At 45.2% G+C, this 24,487-nt stretch overlaps 1 protein-coding gene across 5 annotated transcripts in view; it reads left to right on the forward strand.

Moving 5' to 3' along the window:
• LOC119188225 (choline/ethanolamine transporter flvcr2b) overlaps window positions 1-24,220 on the forward strand; it is a 61,702-nt gene extending 37,482 nt beyond the window's left edge. For 4 of the 5 annotated variants that reach the window (XM_037436158.2, XM_075895252.1, XM_075895246.1 and 1 more), the window contains exons 2-10: window positions 3,202-3,270; window positions 7,424-7,626; window positions 8,567-8,731; window positions 12,833-12,997; window positions 14,629-14,782; window positions 15,502-15,636; window positions 17,842-18,124; window positions 20,230-20,447; window positions 22,920-24,220. In XM_037436158.2, coding sequence (XP_037292055.1) covers window positions 3,240-3,270; window positions 7,424-7,626; window positions 8,567-8,731; window positions 12,833-12,997; window positions 14,629-14,782; window positions 15,502-15,636; window positions 17,842-18,124; window positions 20,230-20,447; window positions 22,920-22,993 — 1,428 coding nt within the window. In that variant the 5' untranslated portion in view covers window positions 3,202-3,239 and the 3' untranslated portion in view covers window positions 22,994-24,220. Of the gene's footprint in view, window positions 1-3,201; window positions 3,271-6,743; window positions 7,027-7,423; window positions 7,627-8,566; window positions 8,732-12,832; window positions 12,998-14,628; window positions 14,783-15,501; window positions 15,637-17,841; window positions 18,125-20,229; window positions 20,448-22,919 lie in introns of those variants that run through there. The other variant, XM_075895232.1, reaches the window with a different exon arrangement.
• The last annotated feature ends 267 nt before the right edge of the window (window positions 24,221-24,487 follow it).

The raw sequence follows: 24,487 nt of genomic DNA on the forward strand, positions 1-24,487 counted from the left end.
AATCGGCGGCGGACGTCGAAGATGAAGAAGAGGATGAAGAGACCGCGTGCTCGTTCATGATGAGGATCATTTCTGTTTTTTTTCGACAAATTACGGAAAGCGTCAGCGGCCTCGTTGTTGTATTGCACTTAAGATATCAAGGCTCCCCTCCCCGCCTTCATCGCACAACTACAGCAGTAACGTTCTACGTCCAGTGCTTGCAAGCCTTCAATAGGCATCATGAACTGACTGAGTATTGAATGTTTCGCCGTATGCCTGAAGCCCTGCGTCCAGTACTATCGAACGCAGCAGTCTAGTTTAAACTCACCTTTTTTTCTTTGTTTTCTTTCTATTTCTCTCTTTTCGTCCCTCAATCCCCTTCCCTCGGTGTAGGATAGCAAACCGCGGACGCTCGCCTGGTTGACCTTCCTGCCTTTCCTTCCTCTACCTCCTCCTCCATATATATATATATATATATATATATATATATATATATATATATATATATATATATATATATATATTTATATATATATATATATATATATATATATATATATATATATATATATATATATGTCACATCTTCCCCTACAGCAGGGGTCTCAAGTACGTGGCCTGCTGTCGCGTCAAGAAAAATTCTAACAGCGCGGTGAAAAAAAAAAACATGAATGCACGAAAAAAGAGCTGACAGGGACAAGTGCCATGATTGTCCGAGTCAGATCTCTTTTCGTCCGTTCGTGTTCCTTCCCCCGCGCTGTTGAACTTTTCTTGACGACGAACTACCAACTTGTCCAAACACTCGCGTTACTCTGTCGTCGTGACGTAGCAAACCCTAACTCATAAATACGAACAGAAATTTTATCATTTCAGCGTGTTACGAAATCGAAATCACCATTTCTGTAATATTGAATGCTTTGCGCACTACCATAAAGTGAAAGACGGGTTTGCTTTCCAAGTGTGAGTTTGTTTAAGACGAAAAGACACTGTTTCATTATAACAGCTCCGTTTTGTTGCTATTATTATTTTTTAAATATAGCGTGCAAACATTGCCTGTGTTCAAGTGAAATAGCGGGAGTCTAACTTTGAATTTCCTAGCTCGCATACAAGCATTTTTTTAACGGACGTTAAAATACTTTTGTTAAGCGAACAAGTTCTGGCTGAGAGGTTGCAAACTTAGCTGTTAAAAAAAAAAAAAAAACACCCACAGAACCGTGGTTCGCCTGCGGTTTCCGTTCGTGTCGTCATATTCTTTACGCAAATGTACCTACTGGACTTTTAGTGTGGCCTTTCGAATTTTCGCCCGAAAACAGTCTACACAACCCCAATAAGAAAATATTTATAGTACCACATGTATTTAGTGCTTTATTTTGATGTAGTCTGGTTACACCCATAGAAGACTGCTAGTAGTGGTGGGCGAATATTTGAACGTTTCGAATAACAATATGAATGGCGTTCTATTCGATTGGGTATACTCGAATTGAATGGTGAATATTGGAAGTTTTCGGAGGAACGAGACTTCGCAACATCAAAAAATAACTTTTCTTGTTTCCAGCGTCTTATTGTCTAAATGAATGCTGTCCATTTATTGACGCTGTGTTTATCATGGGATGAAGGCGTGTCTACTTAAAACTCCCGTGTCGACGATGCGATAGTGTCACTAGTTTACTAATCTTCACCGTGGTACTCATTGTAATATTAGCTTATGAAGATACTAGCTTGTGAAGACACCACTTTATGAAAGTGGTGTTATGAATCCTGTAGTCACTGATATATCTTTCAGCAAGCAGTCACAATACAATTCCAAGGCTCTCATTTGCTGCTGTATACGAGCTTGCCTCAGTTTGAATTACTGTGGTTTTCTTTGTGGGTAATAATCGTAATGTTCCTTTGTTAGAACTTGTGAATATTTGTGTGAAATGAAATCTTATGGAATTTTTCGGGTGTTTTGGAAAATACCTTACCAGTCTGAGACTGCTTTGAAAATGTTTGGCTTACTATTTCAAAACTATTGGAACACTTTTCGATTTTCATTCGTATTTGATTCGGTTCCGAAATTCACGATTCGCACACCCCCTAACTGTTAACAAAGCTCGGCGCAGATCGTGCGGCGACGTTTGAAAAGCTTCGCGATTGGTCAAGATCATTTCGCGAAGATAATACGCGCAAGACGCGAATTGTCAAGTTGATTAGATGGCTTACGCGAGAACCAGCGATAAAACTCGGATGTTCCACGCCGCATGTATAAATGCCGGCGCTCCTCATCGCAGAGCAGGTTAATCAACGGCTGAAGCTCTGTTCGCTGCTATATGTAATTAGTGTACAGTGTATTGCTGCACTTTCACTTCTCATTTCTCGGGCCCGAATAAAAGAGTCCCGCTTTGAACACGATCACTGTTGCCTTTTTCAACGTCATGACCCCGCGACAATGTTAGACACGCATAAAGAAGTATTATGAGATTAAAACGAGAGAACTAAATTGTACAAGGCATCCACGCGAACTCTCTTTGGGTAGGACAGCGATAATCGCAAAGTGCCTTCTTACTTCTTTTTTCTTTTTTACGGTGTGACCGAGTCGTCTGCTGATGTTTTCGACACTTCCACTTATAGCTTTACGTTCCGGCGGGAGGAGAGTGAGTGAGAAGGAGAGGGAGGGGAGGGTTTACGCTGTCGGACCTTCCAGGTCCGACTGCGTAAACTTTTTTTGTGCGCAGGATTATAGCTATGCAGGTTCTATTTGTACTTATTCTTTTACAGAATGACGACCAAGGGCACTTGATATTGCATTCAAGCAACCGTTTACTTCCCATTTTTACCGCCAGAAACCCGGGGACAAACGGCAGGCCGTTGCGAACTCAACTTCATCGCTTCATTCTAATTTTTTTAATCCATGGCGGAACTTTTCTTTCGGGGAAAAGTGGGGAGGGGGAAGATGACACTTGGTCCCTCCTGCGGAGAGCTTTGCCCACGCGTATACGCTCCCAGTCCAAACCCGCGCGTCTCCAGCTCGCGTTGTTGATTGTAGACAATGACGACGGTTCAGTCAACTGCGGCGAGAGTGTGTTGCGAAGATTCCCTGCTCGTGTCGTGTGTGTCGGTCTGGTCTCGAGCGGGCTTGTCGACTGGCAGTGTACGAACAGATCGCGTGACGCACGCCTTCGTTGTGCACCGCGCGTGTTCGTTACTGAACGGCGCGCGCGTCTCTCGCTCGCTGTGTCGCAGGTGCCACCGGCGGGGTCAAGGCGGTGCCTCTCGGCGACATGGAGAAGAACGGCCAGGTCAAAGTTCACGGTGAGTCGCATGGCCACTTCACATCGACGCGATGTTTTGGCTTGGAAGAGGAAATATAGTAAACTCTTAGAACCAGACTCTAATGTCCGTGAGCTAGAGGCCCGTGTTGTACTCCGATTTAGGTGCACGTTGAAAGGACTTTAAAGTGGAACATTAAATCAGTTTATGCAGACAAATTATTCCTTCAGAACTAAATTGTCATTACTTTCACTATCATGAAATAAAGGTTAAAGTTACGTTTTACGTTCTAACTTCGCTCCGAAACTTCAACCCATTAACGTCAGTGTGAGGTCACGTATTGGAGCGTATACGTTTGCACATTATGGCCCTGTTGGTTCAACTTCTCTGAAACTTGCTGTTTTAAATGTCGGCGTTCCTTATGACACAATGTAAATAATTTTTCGTGATGTTACAATTACGTAGCCCGCCGCAGACGGCCTCAAAAATCTGCGACGTCACGGCTTCTGGTGTGGGAAATTCAAGGTGGTGTAGCCACCTGATGATTGCGCGAACAATCTTATCGTGGTGAAAATCGCCACTGGTGGTCGAAATGCGTGGAGCCTTCCGCTAAGACGTGGCCCGTCATCATAACGCGTAAAGCCCCATGAATGATCGTGCTATTGTTATGTTTGCTCGCCTCAGTTTACTCAACGATGAATCGTTGCCAACCATAGCTGAACTGTCTGTCATAAGAGTGTACTGCTTGGATAAACAAGCGGCGCACGTAAAATTTCCAGACTATATTCACAAATAGCTCTGAAATTAATTGTGTATAGAAAACGAGGGCCGGTCCTCGTTAATATAGCGGATGCTTCCAGCGCTTTAAAAGAGCGCCTACGAACGAAATGCTTTGTGTTGTCGGTATCAACATTCTGGAGTGTCACCGAGCACCGTGAAGTGCGGCGCGGGTTGTAAGTGTTCGTGCCAACGAGATAAGAGTTGAGGGCTGGCCCTCTTGTGCACTATACTTATTCTTCTGCAAAGCTTCTACTTCAATCAACGCTCCGCTAATGGTGATAAGCGGACGACACATGAGGATCACCTCTCCTGGTACCCTGCATGCCCTTGTTAGGTAAGGAGGTGTCAGTGGTTAGTGGTGATATAGTGTAAGTGGTAATATAAGGAAACGAGGTGGGGCTGTTGACCCGCAGGGCGCGGGTTCGAATCCCGGCTGCGGCGGCTGCATTTCCGATGGAGGCGGAAATGTTGTAGGCCCGTGGGCTCAGATTTGGGTGCACGTTAAAGAACCCCAGGTGGTCTAAATTTCCGGAGCCCTCCACTACGGCGTCTCTCATAATCATATAGTGGTTTTGGGACGTTAAACCCCACATATCAATCAATCAATCAATCAATCAATCGAAACGAGGTGGGGCCACATTTTCTACAGTTATTCAGGGAACATGCACGCCTCTGCTTTACAGGAAAGAATACATACAGGGCAGCGCTCTCCAGCTCACTTCACCCAGCGAGCCGAAGTCGGTAAATGCAGTGCCGCGAGGTATACGGGGGGCCAAGGAAGTTCCAAGCTAACTGGAATGGCTGTCTATAACAAGATAGCTAACGTTGTCATCCGAAATGAAAGGAAGCTTTTGTAATATCTCATATATGGGCTATTTTTCTGAAGGGTATTGATTGATTAATGAATACTAGCACTCACATAGGGCTTTAACAGGATGCTTGTATATTTGTTCAATGTACAAACTGGCAGATAAATAATAAAAGAGATCACGCTTTCAAGACAACGGTTCACAATAAACAGAAATAAAAGCATATAATTAAGACAGCGCTACATTAAAAGATGATCACTTCTGGAGAATAATCGTTATAGCAGTGACAGAATTAAACGAGCATGTGCACATGCCCGTAATGAAGCCTCAGACACTCACTGTTGGCGCTGCGCATCAAGAAGTCTTAAAGATGATTGTGAAACAACTAGCTTAGTTATTAAGGTTACTGCATTCGGTAATATCGGGGAAAAACAAATATTTAGGTGTGTTATTTAAATGTTTTAAAATTGAATTCTTCTGACTTGAAGTAAGCATTCGAGAAACATCGATAGCAGTGCCGAATGGCAAATCTGGACTCCGGTTCTCGAATATATCGATAGAGCTTTTTGTACTACGGTTTTGTTTCCATGTGTGGTGACCACGTGGGCCGTCCGTGTGTTCGAAACCCTTGAAGTAAGGGAATTCAGAGAAACTGAGGGGAATGAGTGTGGTGACAGAATCAACGTGGGGCGGACATCCGAACGCGTCTGCGGCCTCCGTCGACCAAGCTAAAGAGCTTCGATGACACCATTATGTTCGAGCGCTCCATTACAAGAAAAGGACCCTCCTGGATCTCAAGGTCGCGCGACAGTTAGCTTGGACGGAGCGCGTGGATTTCATACTGAGGTGCTTGAGCCCAGCACTGTATAGATGTATAGTAAACGTTCCAGAGGATGCTATCTGGAGGTTCAAGACCAACAGTGTACGTGAAAGACAAGCATGCTGTTATTAAGGCGAAACCAAACTGAGTTAAATCGGTTGCCTTTAAAAGAGAACGATAAATCCTATACAATTTCCTTAGATAATCGCTCTGTAACGTGGGAATAATGCAAGACAATGGAAAAAAGCAACTGGCTGCTACATATTGAAGCTCTACTTGCACCATCAGTTGCGATACGTCGGCATCCATTGCCACGTCCGCATTGTTGATTCCATGTTATCACCTTTGCGTGCTGGTGCCAGCCGCAGGGGCCAAACGGTTACGCGTGGACATCACCAGCTATGCGGAAGTCTCCGGAGGGCAAAAGGCGCGCTCTATCTGAACGCGCGATACGCGAATCAGGCGACGCGTAGACGCGTGGCCAGGCGCCGCCGTGAGTGCAAGCACGCAAGTGCAAGGCACGCTGCAAGCATGGTCCCGGGACAAACAGCTCACGAATTGGCTGCAGGACAGCGACAGACGTCGAGACGACTGCCGCGCCGTGTCTATCCGTGCGACGCCGCGGGCCCCAGTGGTCGACGTGTAGCCGACGCGTGTGGACACTGGGCACACATTACGAAACTGCGGGCCAGTGTATACGAGCGCGGCTTTGTAGTGATGCGGTGGCGTTGGCTCGGCGCCGTTGATTATCGGCCAGCCGGCGACAGGCTGGAGCACGGACTGCGGGCACTGTGGCGACGCCCTCTCATAGGCGAAAGCGACAGCGCGATTGCCTGGTCTTCAGGAGATAGAGGGCCCACGAGCGACAGTTGTACTTTTCAAAGATTCAGAGCACCGCGGTGGAAAATTTCTGGGAGTCGTGCGCGCGCCCGCTCTGTGCCGTGAATCGGACAAGGTGGTCTTTCCGGGTGCTTCTGTAACGGGCGGTTCGGCGTCACTTTTTTTTTTTCAGTTTTGCGAGCAATTATTCTTACTGCTTCAAGTTCGCGGCCAAGAAACATAAGCCGCAACGTCTGCACTTTCTTTTTGAGTCATATTTTCTCAAAGTCTGTTTATCTTTCGTGATCTCGGTGTAGTATACGCCTGCACATATTTGTGTATCTCGCCGTCGATGGCATCGGTTGGCTGCGCTCGAAGGAAACGCGGAATCGCGGTGGTCCAGTACTGCCCGGGCAACGGATCGGCGGCAGCATTCTCTCGATATGCCTCCCAACACTGATGCCATGCCTTGTAAGTCGCTGGTCGGTGTGCGACGGGATTTCGAAGTAATCCTCATCCACTGCCACGTACTGCTCGGACAACGGATCGGCGTCGGCGTTTCGCAGAAAGGTGCGTGCGCATGTTGATTGATATGTGGGGTTTAACGTCCCAAAACCACCATGTGATTATGCGAGACGCCGAAGTGGGGGGCTCCGGAAGTTTCGACCTCCTGGGGTTCTTTAATGTGCACCCAAATCTCAGCACACGGGCCTAGAACGTTTCCGCCTCCATCGGAAATGCAGCCGCCGCAGCCGGGATACGATCCCGCGACCTGCGGGTCGGCAGCCGAGTCCCTTAGCCACTAGACCACTGCGGCGGGGTAATGCGTGCACTGTAGACGCAGTGTTTCCGTGTGATGCACGATAAGTCGTGGCCGAGTGAATGCGGGGCAATGCAACCCGCGCGCGGATAGTTAAAAGCATGGCAGGGTGTGCTCACGGCTTCTTTGCCGTCCTTGATGCCGCAGGCGGCGCCGATGATGGTTCGGCCGCGTCCTCGCCCCTCTCGCCGGTGGCGGCCAGCAGCGGTGCCGCCTCGTCCACCGACATGGGGGACATGATGACGCGCGTGTACGCCTGGCGGTTCGTGCAGCTGACCCTGTTCATCCTCTACTCCATGACGAACGCCTTCCAGTGGATAGAGTACTCCATCATCACCAACCTTGTCATGGTACGTGTGAGCGAACTGCAGTTGCTCGATTAAATGCAAGGGCCACGCACTGCGTTCTCTGTTCTATCCAGAAATAATTTCGTGATGTCTCATTTTCGTGACGTCTAGCATATTTAGTGTGTTTCAAGTAGCTGGTGCGCCTGGTAATTCACATGCCTGTGCACTGGTTTTAAGTGTAATACTTAAACATCCCGGCAAATTTCACTGAAGAGTTTGACATCACTGTTAAGTAAAAAGTGATAATTTGAGTAGGGAGGATGAACCTTTAGTTGCTGATATGTGTGCACTTATATTAGCACAGAAAAAGTACCTATGGTTTGAAACAAGACCTGCTTACAGAACTCCTCTCTTACCTAGGTGATTGCAAGTGCGGCGCCTTTGCAGGTGGAGCCTGTATTTATTTCTAGGTTGTGACTGACTGTATAATCATATTTTGGGTTCACTCTTAGAGTCGAGCACTTCACGTTACTTGATTATGCATGTGATTTAATGCTTCCTTCACAATTCAAAGATTTGCGAAAATGGCATTGCTGCAATTATGTAGTAACCAATAGTTGGACAGCAGATCTTTTTGGTATTGTACTTGGTATCATCACTAATAAAAATAATATTGAAAAGTCACACTGGCGACAACATACACAGATCCAGTGTGACGTCTGGATCATTGGTAGGCACCCCTTTTGAAGTGTGTGTGCACAGTAGTGATGTAGTCTTCCTTTCTAGATTCTGTTCTGTTAGAATGCTCAATCGCCTGCAACAAATTTTTTATTGTAATTATTGGCTATCAGTACCCATGCAGTCATCCTCACCATGAAACTAGCCGCTATATTTGTGGGCCCATTACTTGTACCTATTTTCACTTGTTGTGCTTGCAAGTAAGATGTTCCTTCCAAGAAATGGGTTGACAGCTAGGCTGTGTGAATTTATATGTTTCATGCAGAAATACTACAACATAGATGAGCTCACGGTGAACTGGACAGCAGTGGTGTACATGGTGACCTACATACCCCTCATCTTCCCTGCTTCCTGGCTGCTTGAACGACGAGGTCTTCGATTTGTTGTTATCCTAGGAGCACTGGGAACTTGTGCTGGCTCATGGATCAAGGTCTGGCTTCAACTTGCCTTTTGGATTTGCTTGATTTAATGTGACGAGCTTTTAATTGTTAATTTAGTTTTACTGATTCTTATATTAGCAAACGATTGTCTCCCCTGGGATGGAAGTTCTGGGAAAAACAAAAAGTGAATGTTTAAAATTTTTTATATATGTGTAATTTCTTTTTTAGCTATCAGCTGAACTGTCTTTTGGAAAAGTTGCAGACATGTTGATTAATGACAAACTTTTTCAAGACACTGGCATAGGTTTTTTTTAAGCATTGTCTGCTTATAGATACATTCATTTAAAAATACCATATATTATGCACCCTGATGCATTAAGACAGTGCAGTTTGACACAGCATCATTAATCATGCATGTGGCAACATTCCAGTAGCTTGCCCAGTTTTCCTTGCCACTTGCATAATGGCGTAATGCCCACAATCCTTTACTTAAGCAATGTCTAATTAGCATTAATTACACTATTGGGTGCTGCATAATCTTGTGCATACTTGAGCTTTGAAAGCTCAGAAGAAGAAAAAAGACTAATGTTAAAACGATGACACCTCAGTTCCTCCATTGTTGGTACACCTCTGCATTGAAGATGAACATCCACAAACTTCCGTGGCTTGCAATAGACCTGCCTCTCCTTGTTTGCAAAAAGTGCGACGTCGCTGCGAGCAAACAGGGCAAGCCACCCTTTCCCTCGGAGCAGGTGCTGGTGCGCAAGTAGTTCTGCCGGCAGGGTCTTACTGCATAGCGGCGTGGCATGTGTCAACATACCTTCGACAGTAATTTCTGCGAATTGTTATTTTTGCTAAAGTCCCAGCTTTTAAAGGGAAGGGTCACTGCCTGCAATGCACGATTCTGTTAGGTTAACGTGGGGCGGTTCGCTCGTCGTAGATCGCAGCCATTAAAAAAAAAAAATCTTAGCCTCTTCGACGTTTACGATGACTGGTGCTTTGTTGCATGGCATGGTTGTGAACGTACTCGATTTCCGCCGCGACATGGGCACTGCAGTTTTAAATGTGGTACAGCATTGACGGCAGCATGGTATTGAGCTGCTGTACGTGAGGTCACAGATAAGACTCTCACTCTGCGAAACCTTTTGATCGGAGATGAATGGGAAAAAATACAAATAAAAAAGAAACACATTTGCCTTGCGTTAGGTTGAGGTTAGCAAATTCCCGTAAAATTTTAGAAAAAGTTCTCCCCTTCGGCGTTCCTCAGGACCCACTGAATGTATGCGATTTATACAGATGATCTCGTGCGCAGTTACCTCACTCAATCAGATGCCTTATACACGACTTGTAATTGGCACTGCCGCTTCATAAAGATTGAGAGAGAGGCGAAGAGAAAGGCCGGGAGGTTCAGCAGATATTACTGGTTCGATTCCATGCATAAAGATCAAGCAGTTAAGGTAACAAGTGCAGTTAGATCTGCCTATAACGAACCTCCACATAACGAATTTCTTGATATTACGAAGTTTTCTATTCCCCACCGTTGCTCCATAGAAACCCATGTATTTGCGACCTTTATGTAATAAAGTAACAGCGGGAGACATTTTTGATATGACGAATTTCGGCCACGGACAATCTAGGAATCCGGCCTCGGATTTTGTTATTTTGGCACGAGCATGCACTTTTCCTGGTTCCCCCGCCGCCAACGAAGTGTGTAGTTACAGCGCCGCGCACGGTGCGGTCGTGGCCCCGGCAACTTCCAAGCGAGAACGAGCGCTCGTTATTGCACACAGGTGTGCGCTAGGCCGGCAGGCGCATTGCCGCCGTTGTTGCCGTCGCGGGAGCATGCTTGTATGTGCCCTCCCCCTCCGTCAAACTTACAAACGAAAAAAAAAAAAGAATACTTGCGTTGGCAGCACCGTTTGCTGCAGAAGTGTGAACTGCTCTAAGTGACAGAGGTGATGCCACTTTTTGTTGTTACGCTTTTAGTTAGCGTTGCATAGCGGCGCTGCATATGGGGAGAGCTTTACCGAGTAGTCTTCCACGGTAGCCGTGTCGTTCGCTCTTCGTTTTCGGCGCCGTGCGTGGTTTCACTGCACGCGCAGGAATGGCGCGATGACGTTCAGCCTTGCTTTTTTTTTTTGCGATAGCAATTATATGGATACACTCGGCTGGATTTTGCCCCTGTGTCGACGTCGCTCACCGTATATGTATGCGTATCTATATATATGAAAACGCAAGAAAGAAAAATGATCCAGAAAAAGACTCCGGTGCGCGGAATCGAACGTGGGACCTCTGAAGCGTGAGGCGTTAACCTCTGAACTACGAAGGAGCATCTCCTTCACCGTTCAAATGGCAAGCTATTTATATCTACCACTTACCACTGTTGACGACCACCTCGGGGGGGGGGGGGGGGGGGGGGCTATCGTGTTTCCAGCATTACCAACAAGATGGCGCTATGATCGCGTGTCGCCACGCCGTGACGACGCACGCTTTCATCTCTCACGCATACTTTGCCCCGTGGAGAGGAGGAGCCGTAGCCTTCGAGATTAGCCGATCAGCTCTGCCAACACAACGGCGCGTTGAATTCAGTGCATTGAATGCGATAGCGACAAATTGTAATCTACGAAGCAAAGCTGGCAGTAAACATTATTGGGTTAGATATCGCGGAACTGCTACACCGCTGGTGTAAGAAAATACGGCTGCTCCAGGGAGAAGTGCTCTTTTCACAGTCTCATGGCTTTGAAAGCAGACTTTGAAGTGGCCCAGATAGCACGCGCGCCAGCGATCGCGACCGCGCCCTTAAAATCAAAGTTCACTGTTGCTACTCGAGCATGCCCCCCCCCCCCCCCCCAACACGTTGTTTTATGCTCATTCAAGACGCATGGTTTTATTTCTGTTTGAGCATTCGACCGCAGTTCTAACGCGCGGTGAGATGTTATCGTATGCGCCCTCCACGCGATAGAGACGGGCCAGCTCATTTGATCTCTGAGCAGTGCTTGCCCGATTTCACCCGCAAGTAAAAGTTACGATAGGATATGTGAGGGCATGATATCAATTTGGACTTGTTACGGTACATGGCGGCGACGGCAAAAACTCGTCGAGAGAGTCCATATAGTTGCTATCGCAATAATAACACAGTCTTTATCGGTAAATAACTGTACTGGGCGAGCTGTGCCTTCAGTTTCCCTTTTATTTCATTTGGGTGTTCATTTTTTTTTTTGAATTCTTGTACCAAACATGCATATAATGAAATCCTCATCATAACGATTTTTTTCAGGATTGTGTCCATTTTGTTATGTCCAGATTTAACTGTATATGAAAAACAAGAATCTCCACTGTTTCCATTAGGACGTATGGGGTCTCCGACAATACGAATTACACGTTTATTGGGTTTATAAACTTGCCGTGGCATGCCATATATGTAGCTTTGGCAATGCTAAAACATGCTAATAGCTCATGCGTAGTTGTATACAGCCCGGAGATCATGCACTTTTTTTTCTGCACTCAGCGCGAACACTGAGGTGTACCCAACCGCAGAGGATCGCGTTAAATGCATTTTTACCTTGGCTAAAATAGTGAATCATGAAGTTTCGTTCATAACCAAAAACTGCCACTGGCCCGCAACGAATGTCAAATGTTTCTGCAAACAAGATGCATTGTTATTCACACAGCACACACCATACAATGTTCTCAATCTCATTGTCCGTAAAGGTGAACAAATACTGTGGATGCCTTCCAACGCACAATTGCACATATTCAAATATGATGCCGCTTTTCCTCGCACAGGCTGCCACATGTGTTCACTTCTACAAAATAAACAAACAGTCAGCCAGCGTGGCGAGTATTTCGTAGCACAGTTTACTGCTCACCTAGACCACCCAGAAGTTTTCTAACACATACCCCATCTAATCTTGCCACAGTAAACTGAAGTTCAAGCTTTAAAAAGAAATAGGAACTCGTGCCAAGCGCCACGCGACTGTACCATGCTGAGGCACCGTCGGGAGTGTTTTGCCAGCCACTGCTTGGCACGTGCGGCGGTGATGTCATGTTGTGACGTACCCCGGTAGAGCTTTATTGCACTTGAATTGTTGCATCATGTGGCTAGTGGCTATTGAAAGACTTCATTTTAGCAATGGTAAATGTGCATGCAGGTACTGAGCGTGGAGCGTGACCGATTTGTGGTGTGCCTCGTGGGCCAGACTGTCGTGGCCGTGTCGCAAATCTTCATCCTGAGCATCCCACCGCGCCTTGCGGCCGTCTGGTTCAGTGCGCAGGAGGTTTCCCGGGCATGCTCTCTCGGAGTCTTTGGGAATCAGGTACCTTTTACCTTTCTTTTCCCAGAACAAAAATGTCAAACTGCGTTTGAGTGCTTTTAGTAGTTTTTAAATGCGGACCAGTTTTTTTACTATTCTGTGTAACGCTGTCTCTCCGTCCGCACCGCTCCCCTCGCCACAGGTGTTGGAGTGGGGCCAAGTAGCTCACGCTCTCCTAGCAGTGCGCGGTGACATCTCTTTGCTTCGCCTGCCGCATGCTCACCACGTGTCGGCTCTTTCGCTTCACTCTCTCCGCCACTCGCAACGCCTGACCCCACTCCTCAAGTAGGCATCATCTCACCCGCGCTACCTCGCTGCATCTGTCGGCGAGAAGAAGCCGTTCACGGTGGGTTTGCGGCACGCTTTCTGTTAGTGTGCGCGTACCTTTTTCGGCTCTCGCCGGCGTTGCAAGGGTTAGTGAGCCGATCGAGTTAGCAAATGGCGACGTCAACACCGACGAGGCGCAAGCCACGGAAGACCAACGCAAGCGTCGGCCGTGGAAGACTAGCGACACCGATGAGGTACAAGTCAAGAACATCGATCGCATGCGAGAATACAGAGGGCGCACGGGTAACACCGCCGAGGTGCGAGTGAAAGAAGCCGAGTGCAAGGGTCTACAACGCGTCCCGCCTCTCGTGTCTTTGCGTTTCGAACAAACGTTTACTCGAGTAAACGTTACACCGAGTTTCGCTTTAAACCGTTCTTCCAGCACCCGCGTCAATGCCCGTTTCAGCTGGGTCAATGCCATGCGCACCGCTGATGCTTTGCATCCTATCAGGGTTTCCTTCGGGGAGATCGTTTGTAGTCTTTTTGTTCAGTGAGTGGATTCTTTATCAGTGGTTTGCTTGACATTTTTTGAATGGCCGAATGTCACTGTCTGTTATTTAGAAAACAAGTCACCGGATTCAGTGGTACTTCCAATAGCATGAACACTTCCAAAAAATTCTTCAGCTACTTGCATTCAAGTTTATCAATGAACCTGGCTGCGTATAATCCCTAGTTAATCTTTTTTTATTTCAAAAATTGTATGTTATTATAGTTCCTTTATTTTGATGGGCCAAGAGGTTCAACTTTGCTTCTACAACTTTTTACTGAGTTACAATGGACGAAATGAAAACACACTGAAATATTTATCTCACCGACATACTGGTGTTGTTATGACGTTATATTGTATTAGCTTTTACTTTTACAGGTATTATTTTTATGTTCAACCTATTACCATGAAATTCACACAAAATTACATTTTTCTGTGTTTGTGCGTCTGCTTGCCTGCAACTGCACCCCACTGCCATCACCACCAGTCTGCACTAGTCAGCCCATGCACTCATGAAAGCAGGTTGTTGGATGATTTCCACTTGTCTTGACAGAATGCAGTACAAGTTGTGAGTTGTTGACTGACAGTGCATGGAAAGGAGAAAGAATGTGTGAAGGTCTAAAGAGAAGCAGAGGGAGAGGACAAAGGAATGAACTAAACACATCTTCTGTGCACAATTTGTCTCAAACGAATGCATTGCACAGCAGTGGAGTCGGCACATCTTACTGTGCGGCCGTGACTTACTGTAATAATATGTGCATGTGCGAATACGCAAAATTTTGTATTCACTATCATTATCACTATCATGGGCTCATTACAGTTGGGAATAGCGCTGGGTTTTCTGGTTCCTCCCCAACTGGTAACTGGGTCGCCAGACACTGCTGAAGGTCTGGAGGAGATAGGACGTGGCTTGACCATCCTGTGCTATGGCGTGGCCATCTTCAGCACCGTTGTGCTTATCGGCATACTATTTGGCAAGTAATCCTTCATTTTTTGTAACAGCAACACTTGTTGCTGTTGCATGGGCTTCACACGCACTCACGCATCTGCAAAGGTCATCTCTGGTATCATACACCAAATTAAAAATAAAAAAATGAGCCTCGTTTGTGAATAAAATTAGCTGCACATTACTAACAGCAACACAAAAAACAGCCCAGCATTTTGATCGTTGCTAAGTAGTCTACTATTTCAAGTCAGCTTTTTTTTATTGTTTACTTACAGCAGGTATGTCAGCTATACATTTTCAAATTCAGGGACTTGAATTGCATATGTATGCAGCTAGTTATCTTTTCTTTCGCTTGAAAAATTTTTCAATGTTCATTAAAACTCATCATGTACAAAATTAGCTGGCATGAACATATGCATGACAGGAGCGGACAAGTGTTTGCTTGGATCAATCACAAGAGGCTTATTGAACAACGAAGGCCGTTAAGCAAAATAATGTGCTAACCTTGTTCATTTTAAAGTTGTTGATACAGCCCTCTTGGGCTTACTATCACCACGGCTCCTTTAGAGCAACGCAGTGTGTATACATAGTTTTGTGCGAGCTTTTTGTAACGTTGTAATCTGATGTCAACAAAGGAAGCCACATTTTTTTTTACACAAACAGTGTTCGTTGTACTAGTGAACCAGATGCTAGCCACCGTACAAGATCAAATGCTTCTGTGAGAATAAATACCTTTTTTATTTTAAGGTTTTCGTGACAAACCACCTCGTCCACCAAGCAGGGCGCAAGTGTCCCGGGAACAGGCCGACCCAACAGGGTACTGGCACTCCATGCGGAATCTGCTGCGCAATACAAATTACATGCTGTTGCTGATCACATACGGTCAGTTCTATTTTGAAATTGTGAGAATTTTATCGTTCTTGTGTAGTATTCAAATTAGATAAGGCATGGATCCTAGAAAGTTACTTGTGTTTTGTGTATTGATGAGCTCTTGTATTGTTCTCACTGCTTCAGATCTGAACACTGAGTCGTACAATATTGTAACAAAGGGGGACATACCGTATTTACTCGATTCTACCGCGCCCTCGATTGTAACGCGCACCCGATTTCCACAGTGAAAAAAAAAAAAAAAACGTAAGACATGGATTGCAACGCGCACCTATTTTTCTCGCTGGCCCGCACGATCACACCACTCGAAAAAATGACTCCTTTCGGGAGCGTCTTCCATTTAAATATGAGGTACGGGCGAAGCTTGTGCCCATCTGACGTGTAGCAGAGCATTGCCGTCACTGTAGTTTTACCGTGGACCGATGTCAGCACGCGAACTTGCTTCGCCCCGTTCTTCTCGACGGTTGTGGTGCCAGGCATGTCGAAGTAAGAGGCGTCTGACCAGCATTCCCGATTTGCCCAAGCAGGTAGCCGTTGTTGCGCCGCAAGTTTAGGACGAACCTCTGAAAACTGTGAAGCTTTTCATCGTACTCCACTGCAAAACTTTTCGCATATGCATGTTCCCCTTCGGAGGGAAAAGCCTTTCCTTTTCATAAAGTTAGTTAGCCAGCACCTGCTCGCTTTAAACTGGCTCTGCATTAGACCTTTTTCTAAGACTAATTGCATAGCCCGCACTTAGAGCACTTCTGTCGTCACGGGCCGCTGTGCCGCTCGCTGCTGAAGCACATACTCGCCGCGCAGCTCTTTATTTGCGGAAACCGACCTTGCTGTGGTCCACTGAAGCCTTTGCGTGAAGCTTTGCTGTCGACAATCTTCTGCTTTTGTTTCCGCCGGTCCCGCATGCACGTTTCGGGAACTCCGAAAGACCGCGATGCGGCCCGATTTCCATCCGTTTCTGCACATGCGATGACTTTTCTTTTAAAAGCGGCATCGTGGTGCACTCGAGTTTTTGGAGTCGGCCCTTCCACGCCGTCGATGCTAATGCACTACTAGATGACGAACTGCTCAGCACACGTACGAAGTGCCGCACATGGGAAACACATAGGCAGAAATGGCCGACGCGCCAGCCGACGCACGTAGGGGGCGGCCATTTTGGATTTGCCGATGGCAATAGATTGACCGTAATTTTTTTGTTCGTACTCGATTCTAACGCGCATGCGACTTATGAACTCGCTTAACCGGAAAAAAGGTGCGCGTTAGATTCGAGTAATTACGGTATGATCTTACGAGAGCTGAAATGTCGGCAATTTTTCAGCAATTCATATCGAACAAGTAGCACTAAAGATAGGGACACAAGATGGAACAAGAAGACCTTAGTTTTAGTGCTTGCCTGGCCTTCCTGTTCCTTCTTGGGTCCCTGTCCCTCGCACTTTGTTTCGAATAAGATAGGCCGGAATTTTAGTTTAGCAGAGATGACAAATACGTATGTTGGCATTTTGAGAGCAGAAAGCGCACTGCCGTTTTTTCACAAGTAAAAAAAATGTCTTGCCAAGTGCGATGAGAAATGCGCTTAGTTGTTGGGTTTCAGCGCCTTGCCAGTAGAGAAAAACAATGAGAGTTGAGGTACAATGATCCTGTAAGCAGGAGCATCCGTCCAGGGGGTATGAAAGTCCCTGCTTGACATTGTGACTACATAAAAACACATCGCAACGTAAAAAATTACGTAAAGTACCTTTCTATAAAACATGCTAGAAGACAACTAGCACTGTAACATTCCTTAACCGAATGATAAAAACACCTGTAATTGTTTAAATGATGCTACAACACCATACCATTGACACTTTGCTACAAAAAGGTGCTTCTGTAGTTTTACAGCATAATGCAATTTCCGGCCGACTAGTGATGCACCACAGTGTCCACAACAAATGTAAATCAGTTTGAATAGATAGAGAACATATCCAGCAACAAGCAATGGCGCCTAGTGGTAGCATTTCGTGACACTATTGTAAACTGCAACTATTATGTGCTAGAAACTTTGCTGTGTTCCTCAATAATATTCAGTAGGTTATGATAAAGAACGTAATCTCAGATGTGAAATACACTGTGTTGTTGTGAGCAAATGGCATTCAAGTTTTACTCGCAGATTATCTCTATCAGTCAGACTGTAACACGCAGTCTTTTTATATTTACATTGTGCAGGCATCAACGTGGGAACCTTCTATGCCATTTCGACGTTACTCAACCAAGTTTTCCTGACCTACTTCAATGGTCAAGAGACCACTGCTGGCTGGCTGGGATTGTCCCTCGTCATCTCTGGCATGGTCGGATCAGTCCTCTGTGGCTTTGTGCTGGACGAGACGCATCGTTACAAGGAGACCACGCTCGTTGTCTACGTGTTCTCCTTGGCAGGCATGGTGGCCTACACATATGTGCTGGATACAGCCATGTTGTGGCCTGTGTTCTTGGTCACTTGTTTGCTTGGGTGAGTACCGACAGTTCCAATAAACTATACAACTAAAGGAAGCCAATTACAATATAATACCACTTGAACGAATGTTAATTTAACAAGCTTATGAGTTCTATGACCTTTTTACAATCTCCTGCTGAAGTGCCATTGGAACCAATGCTAATGTGTTTCAGATTCAGCAAGTTTGTTTGTCAGCATGCGTCATAACCTTAAGCATTTTCTTCTATTTTTCTATTCTTCTATTTTTTTCCTTTGAATTCGTGGCTTATTTTTAGTGTGATTGTGAGTGGGATAGTGCAATTCTATACTGTGATATTTTAACACTACTACTGTAGAGTAGAATCTCGAGTATGGTGAACAGATGGCAACAGAACCATTGCAGCCAGTCAGAATGCAGTGTCTAATGCTGAATGAATGGTTTGTACATACAGCGACCAACATTGCTTGCACCACATCCCCGCAGTAGCTGTATGACTTGTTTGTAACCAGAGCTGTTGGTCTGCATTTGGCAGCATGCATTCCATCTAGCAAAGCATATGAAAAGCTCAAAGCTCAAATACAGTGAACAGCTTGAAAAGAGAAAGCTGTAGTTAGCAACATGCATTTCGCGTAGTAAATAAATTGTGAACTCTTTCTTGTTTTCTTTCTTTTTTTTGGGCAGTGACAGTCGGAACTTCAAGGAATTTCAAAAGGCGTGAAAAACTTACTCGTACAGCTTTGTGATCTTCTATGTGTGCGCTGTTCATATTTGTATGCACAGTGAAATTTCTTTCATTTTTCTCTCTTTCTTTTTTTTTTTCTGTGAACATCTTGTAGTCACTGAGCCCATGTAGTATTTATTCCTCCACTTTGCAGAGCGGCGGACCCATGTCAGAATGTCAGGCTTCCGCTGTAAATTTGAGGTTCAGCTGTATTATTTTTCTGATCAAAGCAAACTACAGTCTTCCAAGTGGTATGAACAAATAGAAACTAACAATTGATAATGTGCGTATAATGTCTAAAACTCATATGTTCAATCGGATGTGCTGATTGTGTTGTTCATGAATGTTGGATGATTTCTATTATGGACCACATGCACATTATTTTGTATTGCCACTTTCTGCTACCTGTAATATTTTGTAATTTTTTTTTCTGGGCGAAGGGGCCAGTCAAGCTGCAACATGCTTTTTCCCTTTTGTTGCGACCACGGTTTGCAGCATCGGAGGTTCGGGATCAAAATGTTGAGGCAGGAGGAGGTTGAACTTCGTAGAGAGGGTTTATTTACATTATATACATGGAACGGGCTCTCTGGCCTGAAGTTTTACATTGAAAGCTCTACATTGAAAAGGCTGTCTATTGAACAAGCTCCGTAAACCACACTAAGCAGCCCGCGAGGGCTGAATAAATACAGTCTCGACTCCTCAGATCCCTATATCGGGGAATAAATCCATACGGCACTGTCCAATAACATGCCCCGCAGCACACACGAGTGTCATTATGCCAACACCCCCCCAACAAACACAAATACAGAAACCAAACACGTGTATTGTCCCGATGATGCTGCCTCCTCCGGCGAATCTTGCTTCCAGCGAGCGGGGTGAAATGTGTTTGTCATCTTGCCGCTCGCGCCGACCACCCAAGCTTTGTCGAACGGCGATCATGGTCTAGGCGCCTCCGAGGGGCCATACCTGGATTTGAGCGTCGGCGGCTCATCAGTCAGAAACGCACAGCTTGGTGGTCCGACATCCCTAATCGGCAGAAGCTCGGCATTGTGGCTTTTACAGGGGCACGAAGACACCACGTGTCTCATCTCTGCACAGATCCGAAGGACAGTGGTGCTCTGTAGAGTAATTTCAGCCACGCAGCGTTCAGTACATGGAAACAGCAGGGCGTCTTGGGGCTGCTCCTTATCTCCACAAAATGAGGCGGCTGCCTTTCTTCTATTCTGGCGGCCGCGGCAAAAGGATGGCCCGCCAAATGCAACACTTTGCAAGAAACCACGTTTACAATGTGTTTTCATGTACTTGTCACGAAGTTGAATGACCTCAACTTAACAATCTAATCATTTTTTTCTTCTTTTTTCTTTTTCGTAACAGCAAATAAGACTATTTATAATAACTCCGATGCATTGAATTATGCAGATTCTTCATGACAGGCTACCTTCCACTGGGATTTGAGTTTGCAGCTGAAGTAACCTTCCCCGAGCCGGAGGGCACATCATCGGGCCTGCTCAATGCTTCTGCACAGGTCTTTGGCATACTCTTTACCGTGGCTGCTGGCAAAATGCTTGTCGTGTATGGTGATCGCACCACGAACTTGGCACTTTCGGGGGCTCTACTTGTTGGTTCGATACTCACGGGTAAGTGCGTTTTGAGTGCTACACAACATGTGTGCTGAAGAGATGCTTGAGCCTTTGTCTATACTCGGCAACAACTTTCTGTGGCAATGAAGGGAAGGCTACGGAACGAAAGTGGGCGTGTGTCACCCCTGAAGAATATAATCCCACAAATGCGTCTGCCTTTTTTGTGTGAAGATAGTAAAAAAAAACATTATTTTTTACGGAAAGCTGTTTATAAGGAGATGCTGCACGAACCAAGAAAATAGTAATATTTATTTTTCTTCGTGAAGTGTCGTTTTGCGTTTCTGCACATCTGAAAACGTAGCATGTTTTAAATGCACCTCACAGTCAAAATGTGATCTTCGTGTATAGGGGAGTGCGTGTCGTCCTCCAGCTATTCCAGTGACTTGCCAAAGGAGCTTGTGTCGAATTTCACTCAAAAATAGCTGTGTAAGCAGACGCAGCAAATTCTGTGAAGTGGAATTATGCGAATAAGGCCGGCATTCAAAAAGTGAGTCGAGCGGGACTTCTTCGCAGAGGATAAATGTGCTCTAACTCCGCCTCCATAGCTTTCCCTTCATTGCCACAGAAAGTTGTCCCTAAATATAGCGCCTCACCTGTTTAGCTACTCTTGAACTAAAGCTAGACTGGAGCTGATGTACAGTTAAAAATCTATCTAACATAAGCCAATTTTATGAATTTGCTGCTTTCATAAAATTTCCATTCCTCAGCAGGTATCCAAAGGTCCCGTTGTCAACTGGAATTAACGAAAGTCTTGTGGCCTTAAACTTGATTTAACAAAGCTTTTCCAGAAACGAATCGGTGAAAATGCAGTTTGTTTACGTAATATTGATGCATGTGGGCTTTCTTCGTGGCATGCTCCACAGTGCCCTCGCATTAATATATCTAGCTGCTCTAGTCACGATCCTAGTATTGGCTGTACCTCATGCACTTGCAAGGAACAGACATTAGCGCTTTTACGTACCAAATGGCACTAGGAGTGATCGTAGTTCAGAGTCTCTGTAAGTGATCTCAGTGGTGCTTTTGTTACGAAATGGTTTATGCCACAAATGGGCTGTCAACGTCTCTCTGGAAACTTCCTTACTATGCCTGCTCATAAAATCGCTGTATTCATTCTTCCTGCGCTTGCACATCAGCAGCTTGTCATCGCTTTATGTGGCCATCTGCCTCGTCTGTATCACCCGAACACAGGAGCCTCCATATGCGAGCTGCCCTCATGGAATTTTCAGGCGTTCAGGGGTGGGTTAGTGGCAAACGAAATGCAGCTGTTACCTTCGTGTGCCATTACATTGCAGTTTTAGATTCTGGAGGAGTGAAAAGTTCCTTTCACAATTTTACGAACCTCTTGACTGAACTCAATAAATTGAACATGGTCATCACCTCAATAAATCAAGTTTCAACTGTACATGCTACTGTACAAGATGCTCTATATTTTATTGCTTTATTTCTACTGGTTTGCATTAGCTGCAAAGCAGAGAGAAAAATTTTTTAAACACACAGGGCATGTTGCAGCTTGTTTAGTATAGGTTTTCCATGAACCACAACTCGATAAAACAATCTAACAAAAAATCGGCAAGCTTTTTAATGCAGGAGTAGCGGTAGGCACAGAAGTTCCTGGGATAGCTCCCACTTGGAATGATTTACTGATATTTTTTAAATTTGGCTTTATGTTTCTCTTTTCTTTGCCATTTTTTTTAGGCAGCCTTGTAGATGATGAGGGCAAAAATATAAATATGAAGCTCTGAGCTTTTGAACTACATCAAGATGGTGGCACTCGGTGGCAGGAAAAACTAGACGGATTGGTGAACTTTCGTGTGTTTTTGTGATTTTGAGATCTTTTTTTTGCCATATTTGGTGACCAGATCATGTTTTCAGGCCAAGTTCATTATCAGCTGCATAGTTAGTAGTCATAAAGCAGAATAGATTAAGCATAAGAGATTATGAAGCAAGTAGCCTCCGAAACATTTTTAGCAATTGTTGCAATCGCCTACGCTAGTGCCGGCAGGGTCGTTAGCACAGTTCTAGCAATATGTCTTGAACTTGTGTGTTTATTACAGAGGTAGGCCTTGTTTCACCTGAGTCTTTCCTTAAAGTAGTGGTCACCATCGGAAGGATTCCTATCGGTCTCTTTTGAAAATCTTTTAATGAAAGAGCCACCACCAGAAAAAAAAAAAAGACTGATGACACTGAAGGAGCATCTCTTGCAACTCTCAGGATGCTTGGTTGCTGGCGTAATTGCGATGTCTAGTTTATTTAGAGTAATGTACCAACTAGGCCAGCAGCCAAGTTCTGGTTAGTTTTTTAAATTCTCTGTACCTCAAGGTTTTTTCCCTGAGAATCTTGCGCCTTGTGAAACTTGCCTCCCCAGACCTGTGTCAGTTTTCGCAGAGAAAAAAAAAGTGCGCTCATTATGCAAATAAAAGCAGCATGTCTTTGTGTATGTGTCTGGAGCTTGTGGTTGGTCTTTTGCAGCTCTGATTCGCTCCGACTTGCGGAGACGTCATGCCCAGCTGCAGTCTGAACCATCAGCTGTAGTGTCCACATGACTACTGCGACTTAGAGACCTCGATCACATCGGTCTTTTGTAGGCCAGCAAAGCCTCATCTCTTCTATCAACATCTGCAGCGCCGGCTGCCAGTGGGGCCATCACGAACTTTCCCTGCTCGTTGTGCAGCTGCAATTACCGGCGTCCTTAAGGCATGCCAGGAGAGCACCCTAAAAGACTGAATCGATTTTTGCCACGATGAATGGTGCTTGGCTAGTCTGCTTCCATAAGCAACGTTACATCGAAAGAGGAATGACCTTACTAAGATAGTATCGAGGCACAGAACAGGCAGTTCGAGTGCGATGCCAATTGCCTTTCCTGTGCCAACTCTTCTCCTATTGCGAACGTCATTTATTCAAGAGACCTTTGTCCACAATGTGTGAGCATCGAAATATGTGTGGATAGCATGTGTGTATTTTATGTTGTTATAGATCATTTTTAAAGAACTCTGGTTCTATTTAGGCTAGCTGTACAGAGTGGAAGCTCCGGAAGCAAAGCTTTGCTTGCAATTGAGTGTCTGATTGCTGGTAAGCTGTTGTGATGCATAATCTGAAGTACTTGATGCTTGGGGTGCAAAAAGGCACCCCTACACGAGGAACATTTATGTGATGCACCATCCATCAGCATTCTAAACTGCAGCAGTTTAATGAAGTCGTGGGGCATGGGATGCAAAAATGAGAGGTTCTATATGTGCAAGTATATTTTTGAGCATGCAGCTCACTAGAATAGTGCGAACTATATATTAGCTGTAGCTGACGATGCAATTGAGACATCGTTTGTATCTTCCATTTTCCAGTAGCACGTGTAGAACAGATATATATATCTAGTTAATGCCGTTAAAACTTTAAACATGATCTTTTAATGGTGTGGCTGTGCTCCGCTGTTTGCGGCACCCTAGTTTGAATGCCAACCGATAGGCTTGTGCATGGCCAAAAGGTACATTCAGGGTATTGCAGAGCTGTACTTGTCTTTCATATTTACAGCAATTTGTGTTCACTCATTATGTTCTGCATGATCTCTGGTGTCGCTGCGCCGGGTAACGGAGAATGAACAAAACGCTTCAGGTGCTTCCACGACCACGTGCTTTCAGGCAACAGCTGCTATTTGAAGTGCTTCCATTTATGATGCAGCAAGGTTTCATGCATTGTACTGTTGGCTTTATATAAATGATTCATGTCATCTGTGTTTATTGCTCTGTGTGTCTTCAATTAAAGTCTGTTACTGCGAATGTCTCACGCTCAATTAATATAACTCTGAACAGGTCCGAAAATATAGTGTTGAAGATAGGAGAATCTGTTGTGGTCATTTTTTTATATATGCTGGCAATGTCTTGCATAACACAATCCAAATCCAAATTTGATCTCTTGTTAAGAGTCTACAGCCGAAAAAAGTGTCATGGCTGAACATGGCGCTAAACAAAGTTTGTATAGCAAAATATGTCAGCTTTGCCTTTGGCAAAGTTTGCATCGTTTGTTTCACTTGTGTAAAGATTTCA

Source organism: Rhipicephalus microplus, chromosome 1 (assembly GCF_043290135.1).
Source record: "Rhipicephalus microplus isolate Deutch F79 chromosome 1, USDA_Rmic, whole genome shotgun sequence".
NCBI classification, from domain to species: Eukaryota; Metazoa; Arthropoda; class Arachnida; order Ixodida; family Ixodidae; genus Rhipicephalus; species Rhipicephalus microplus.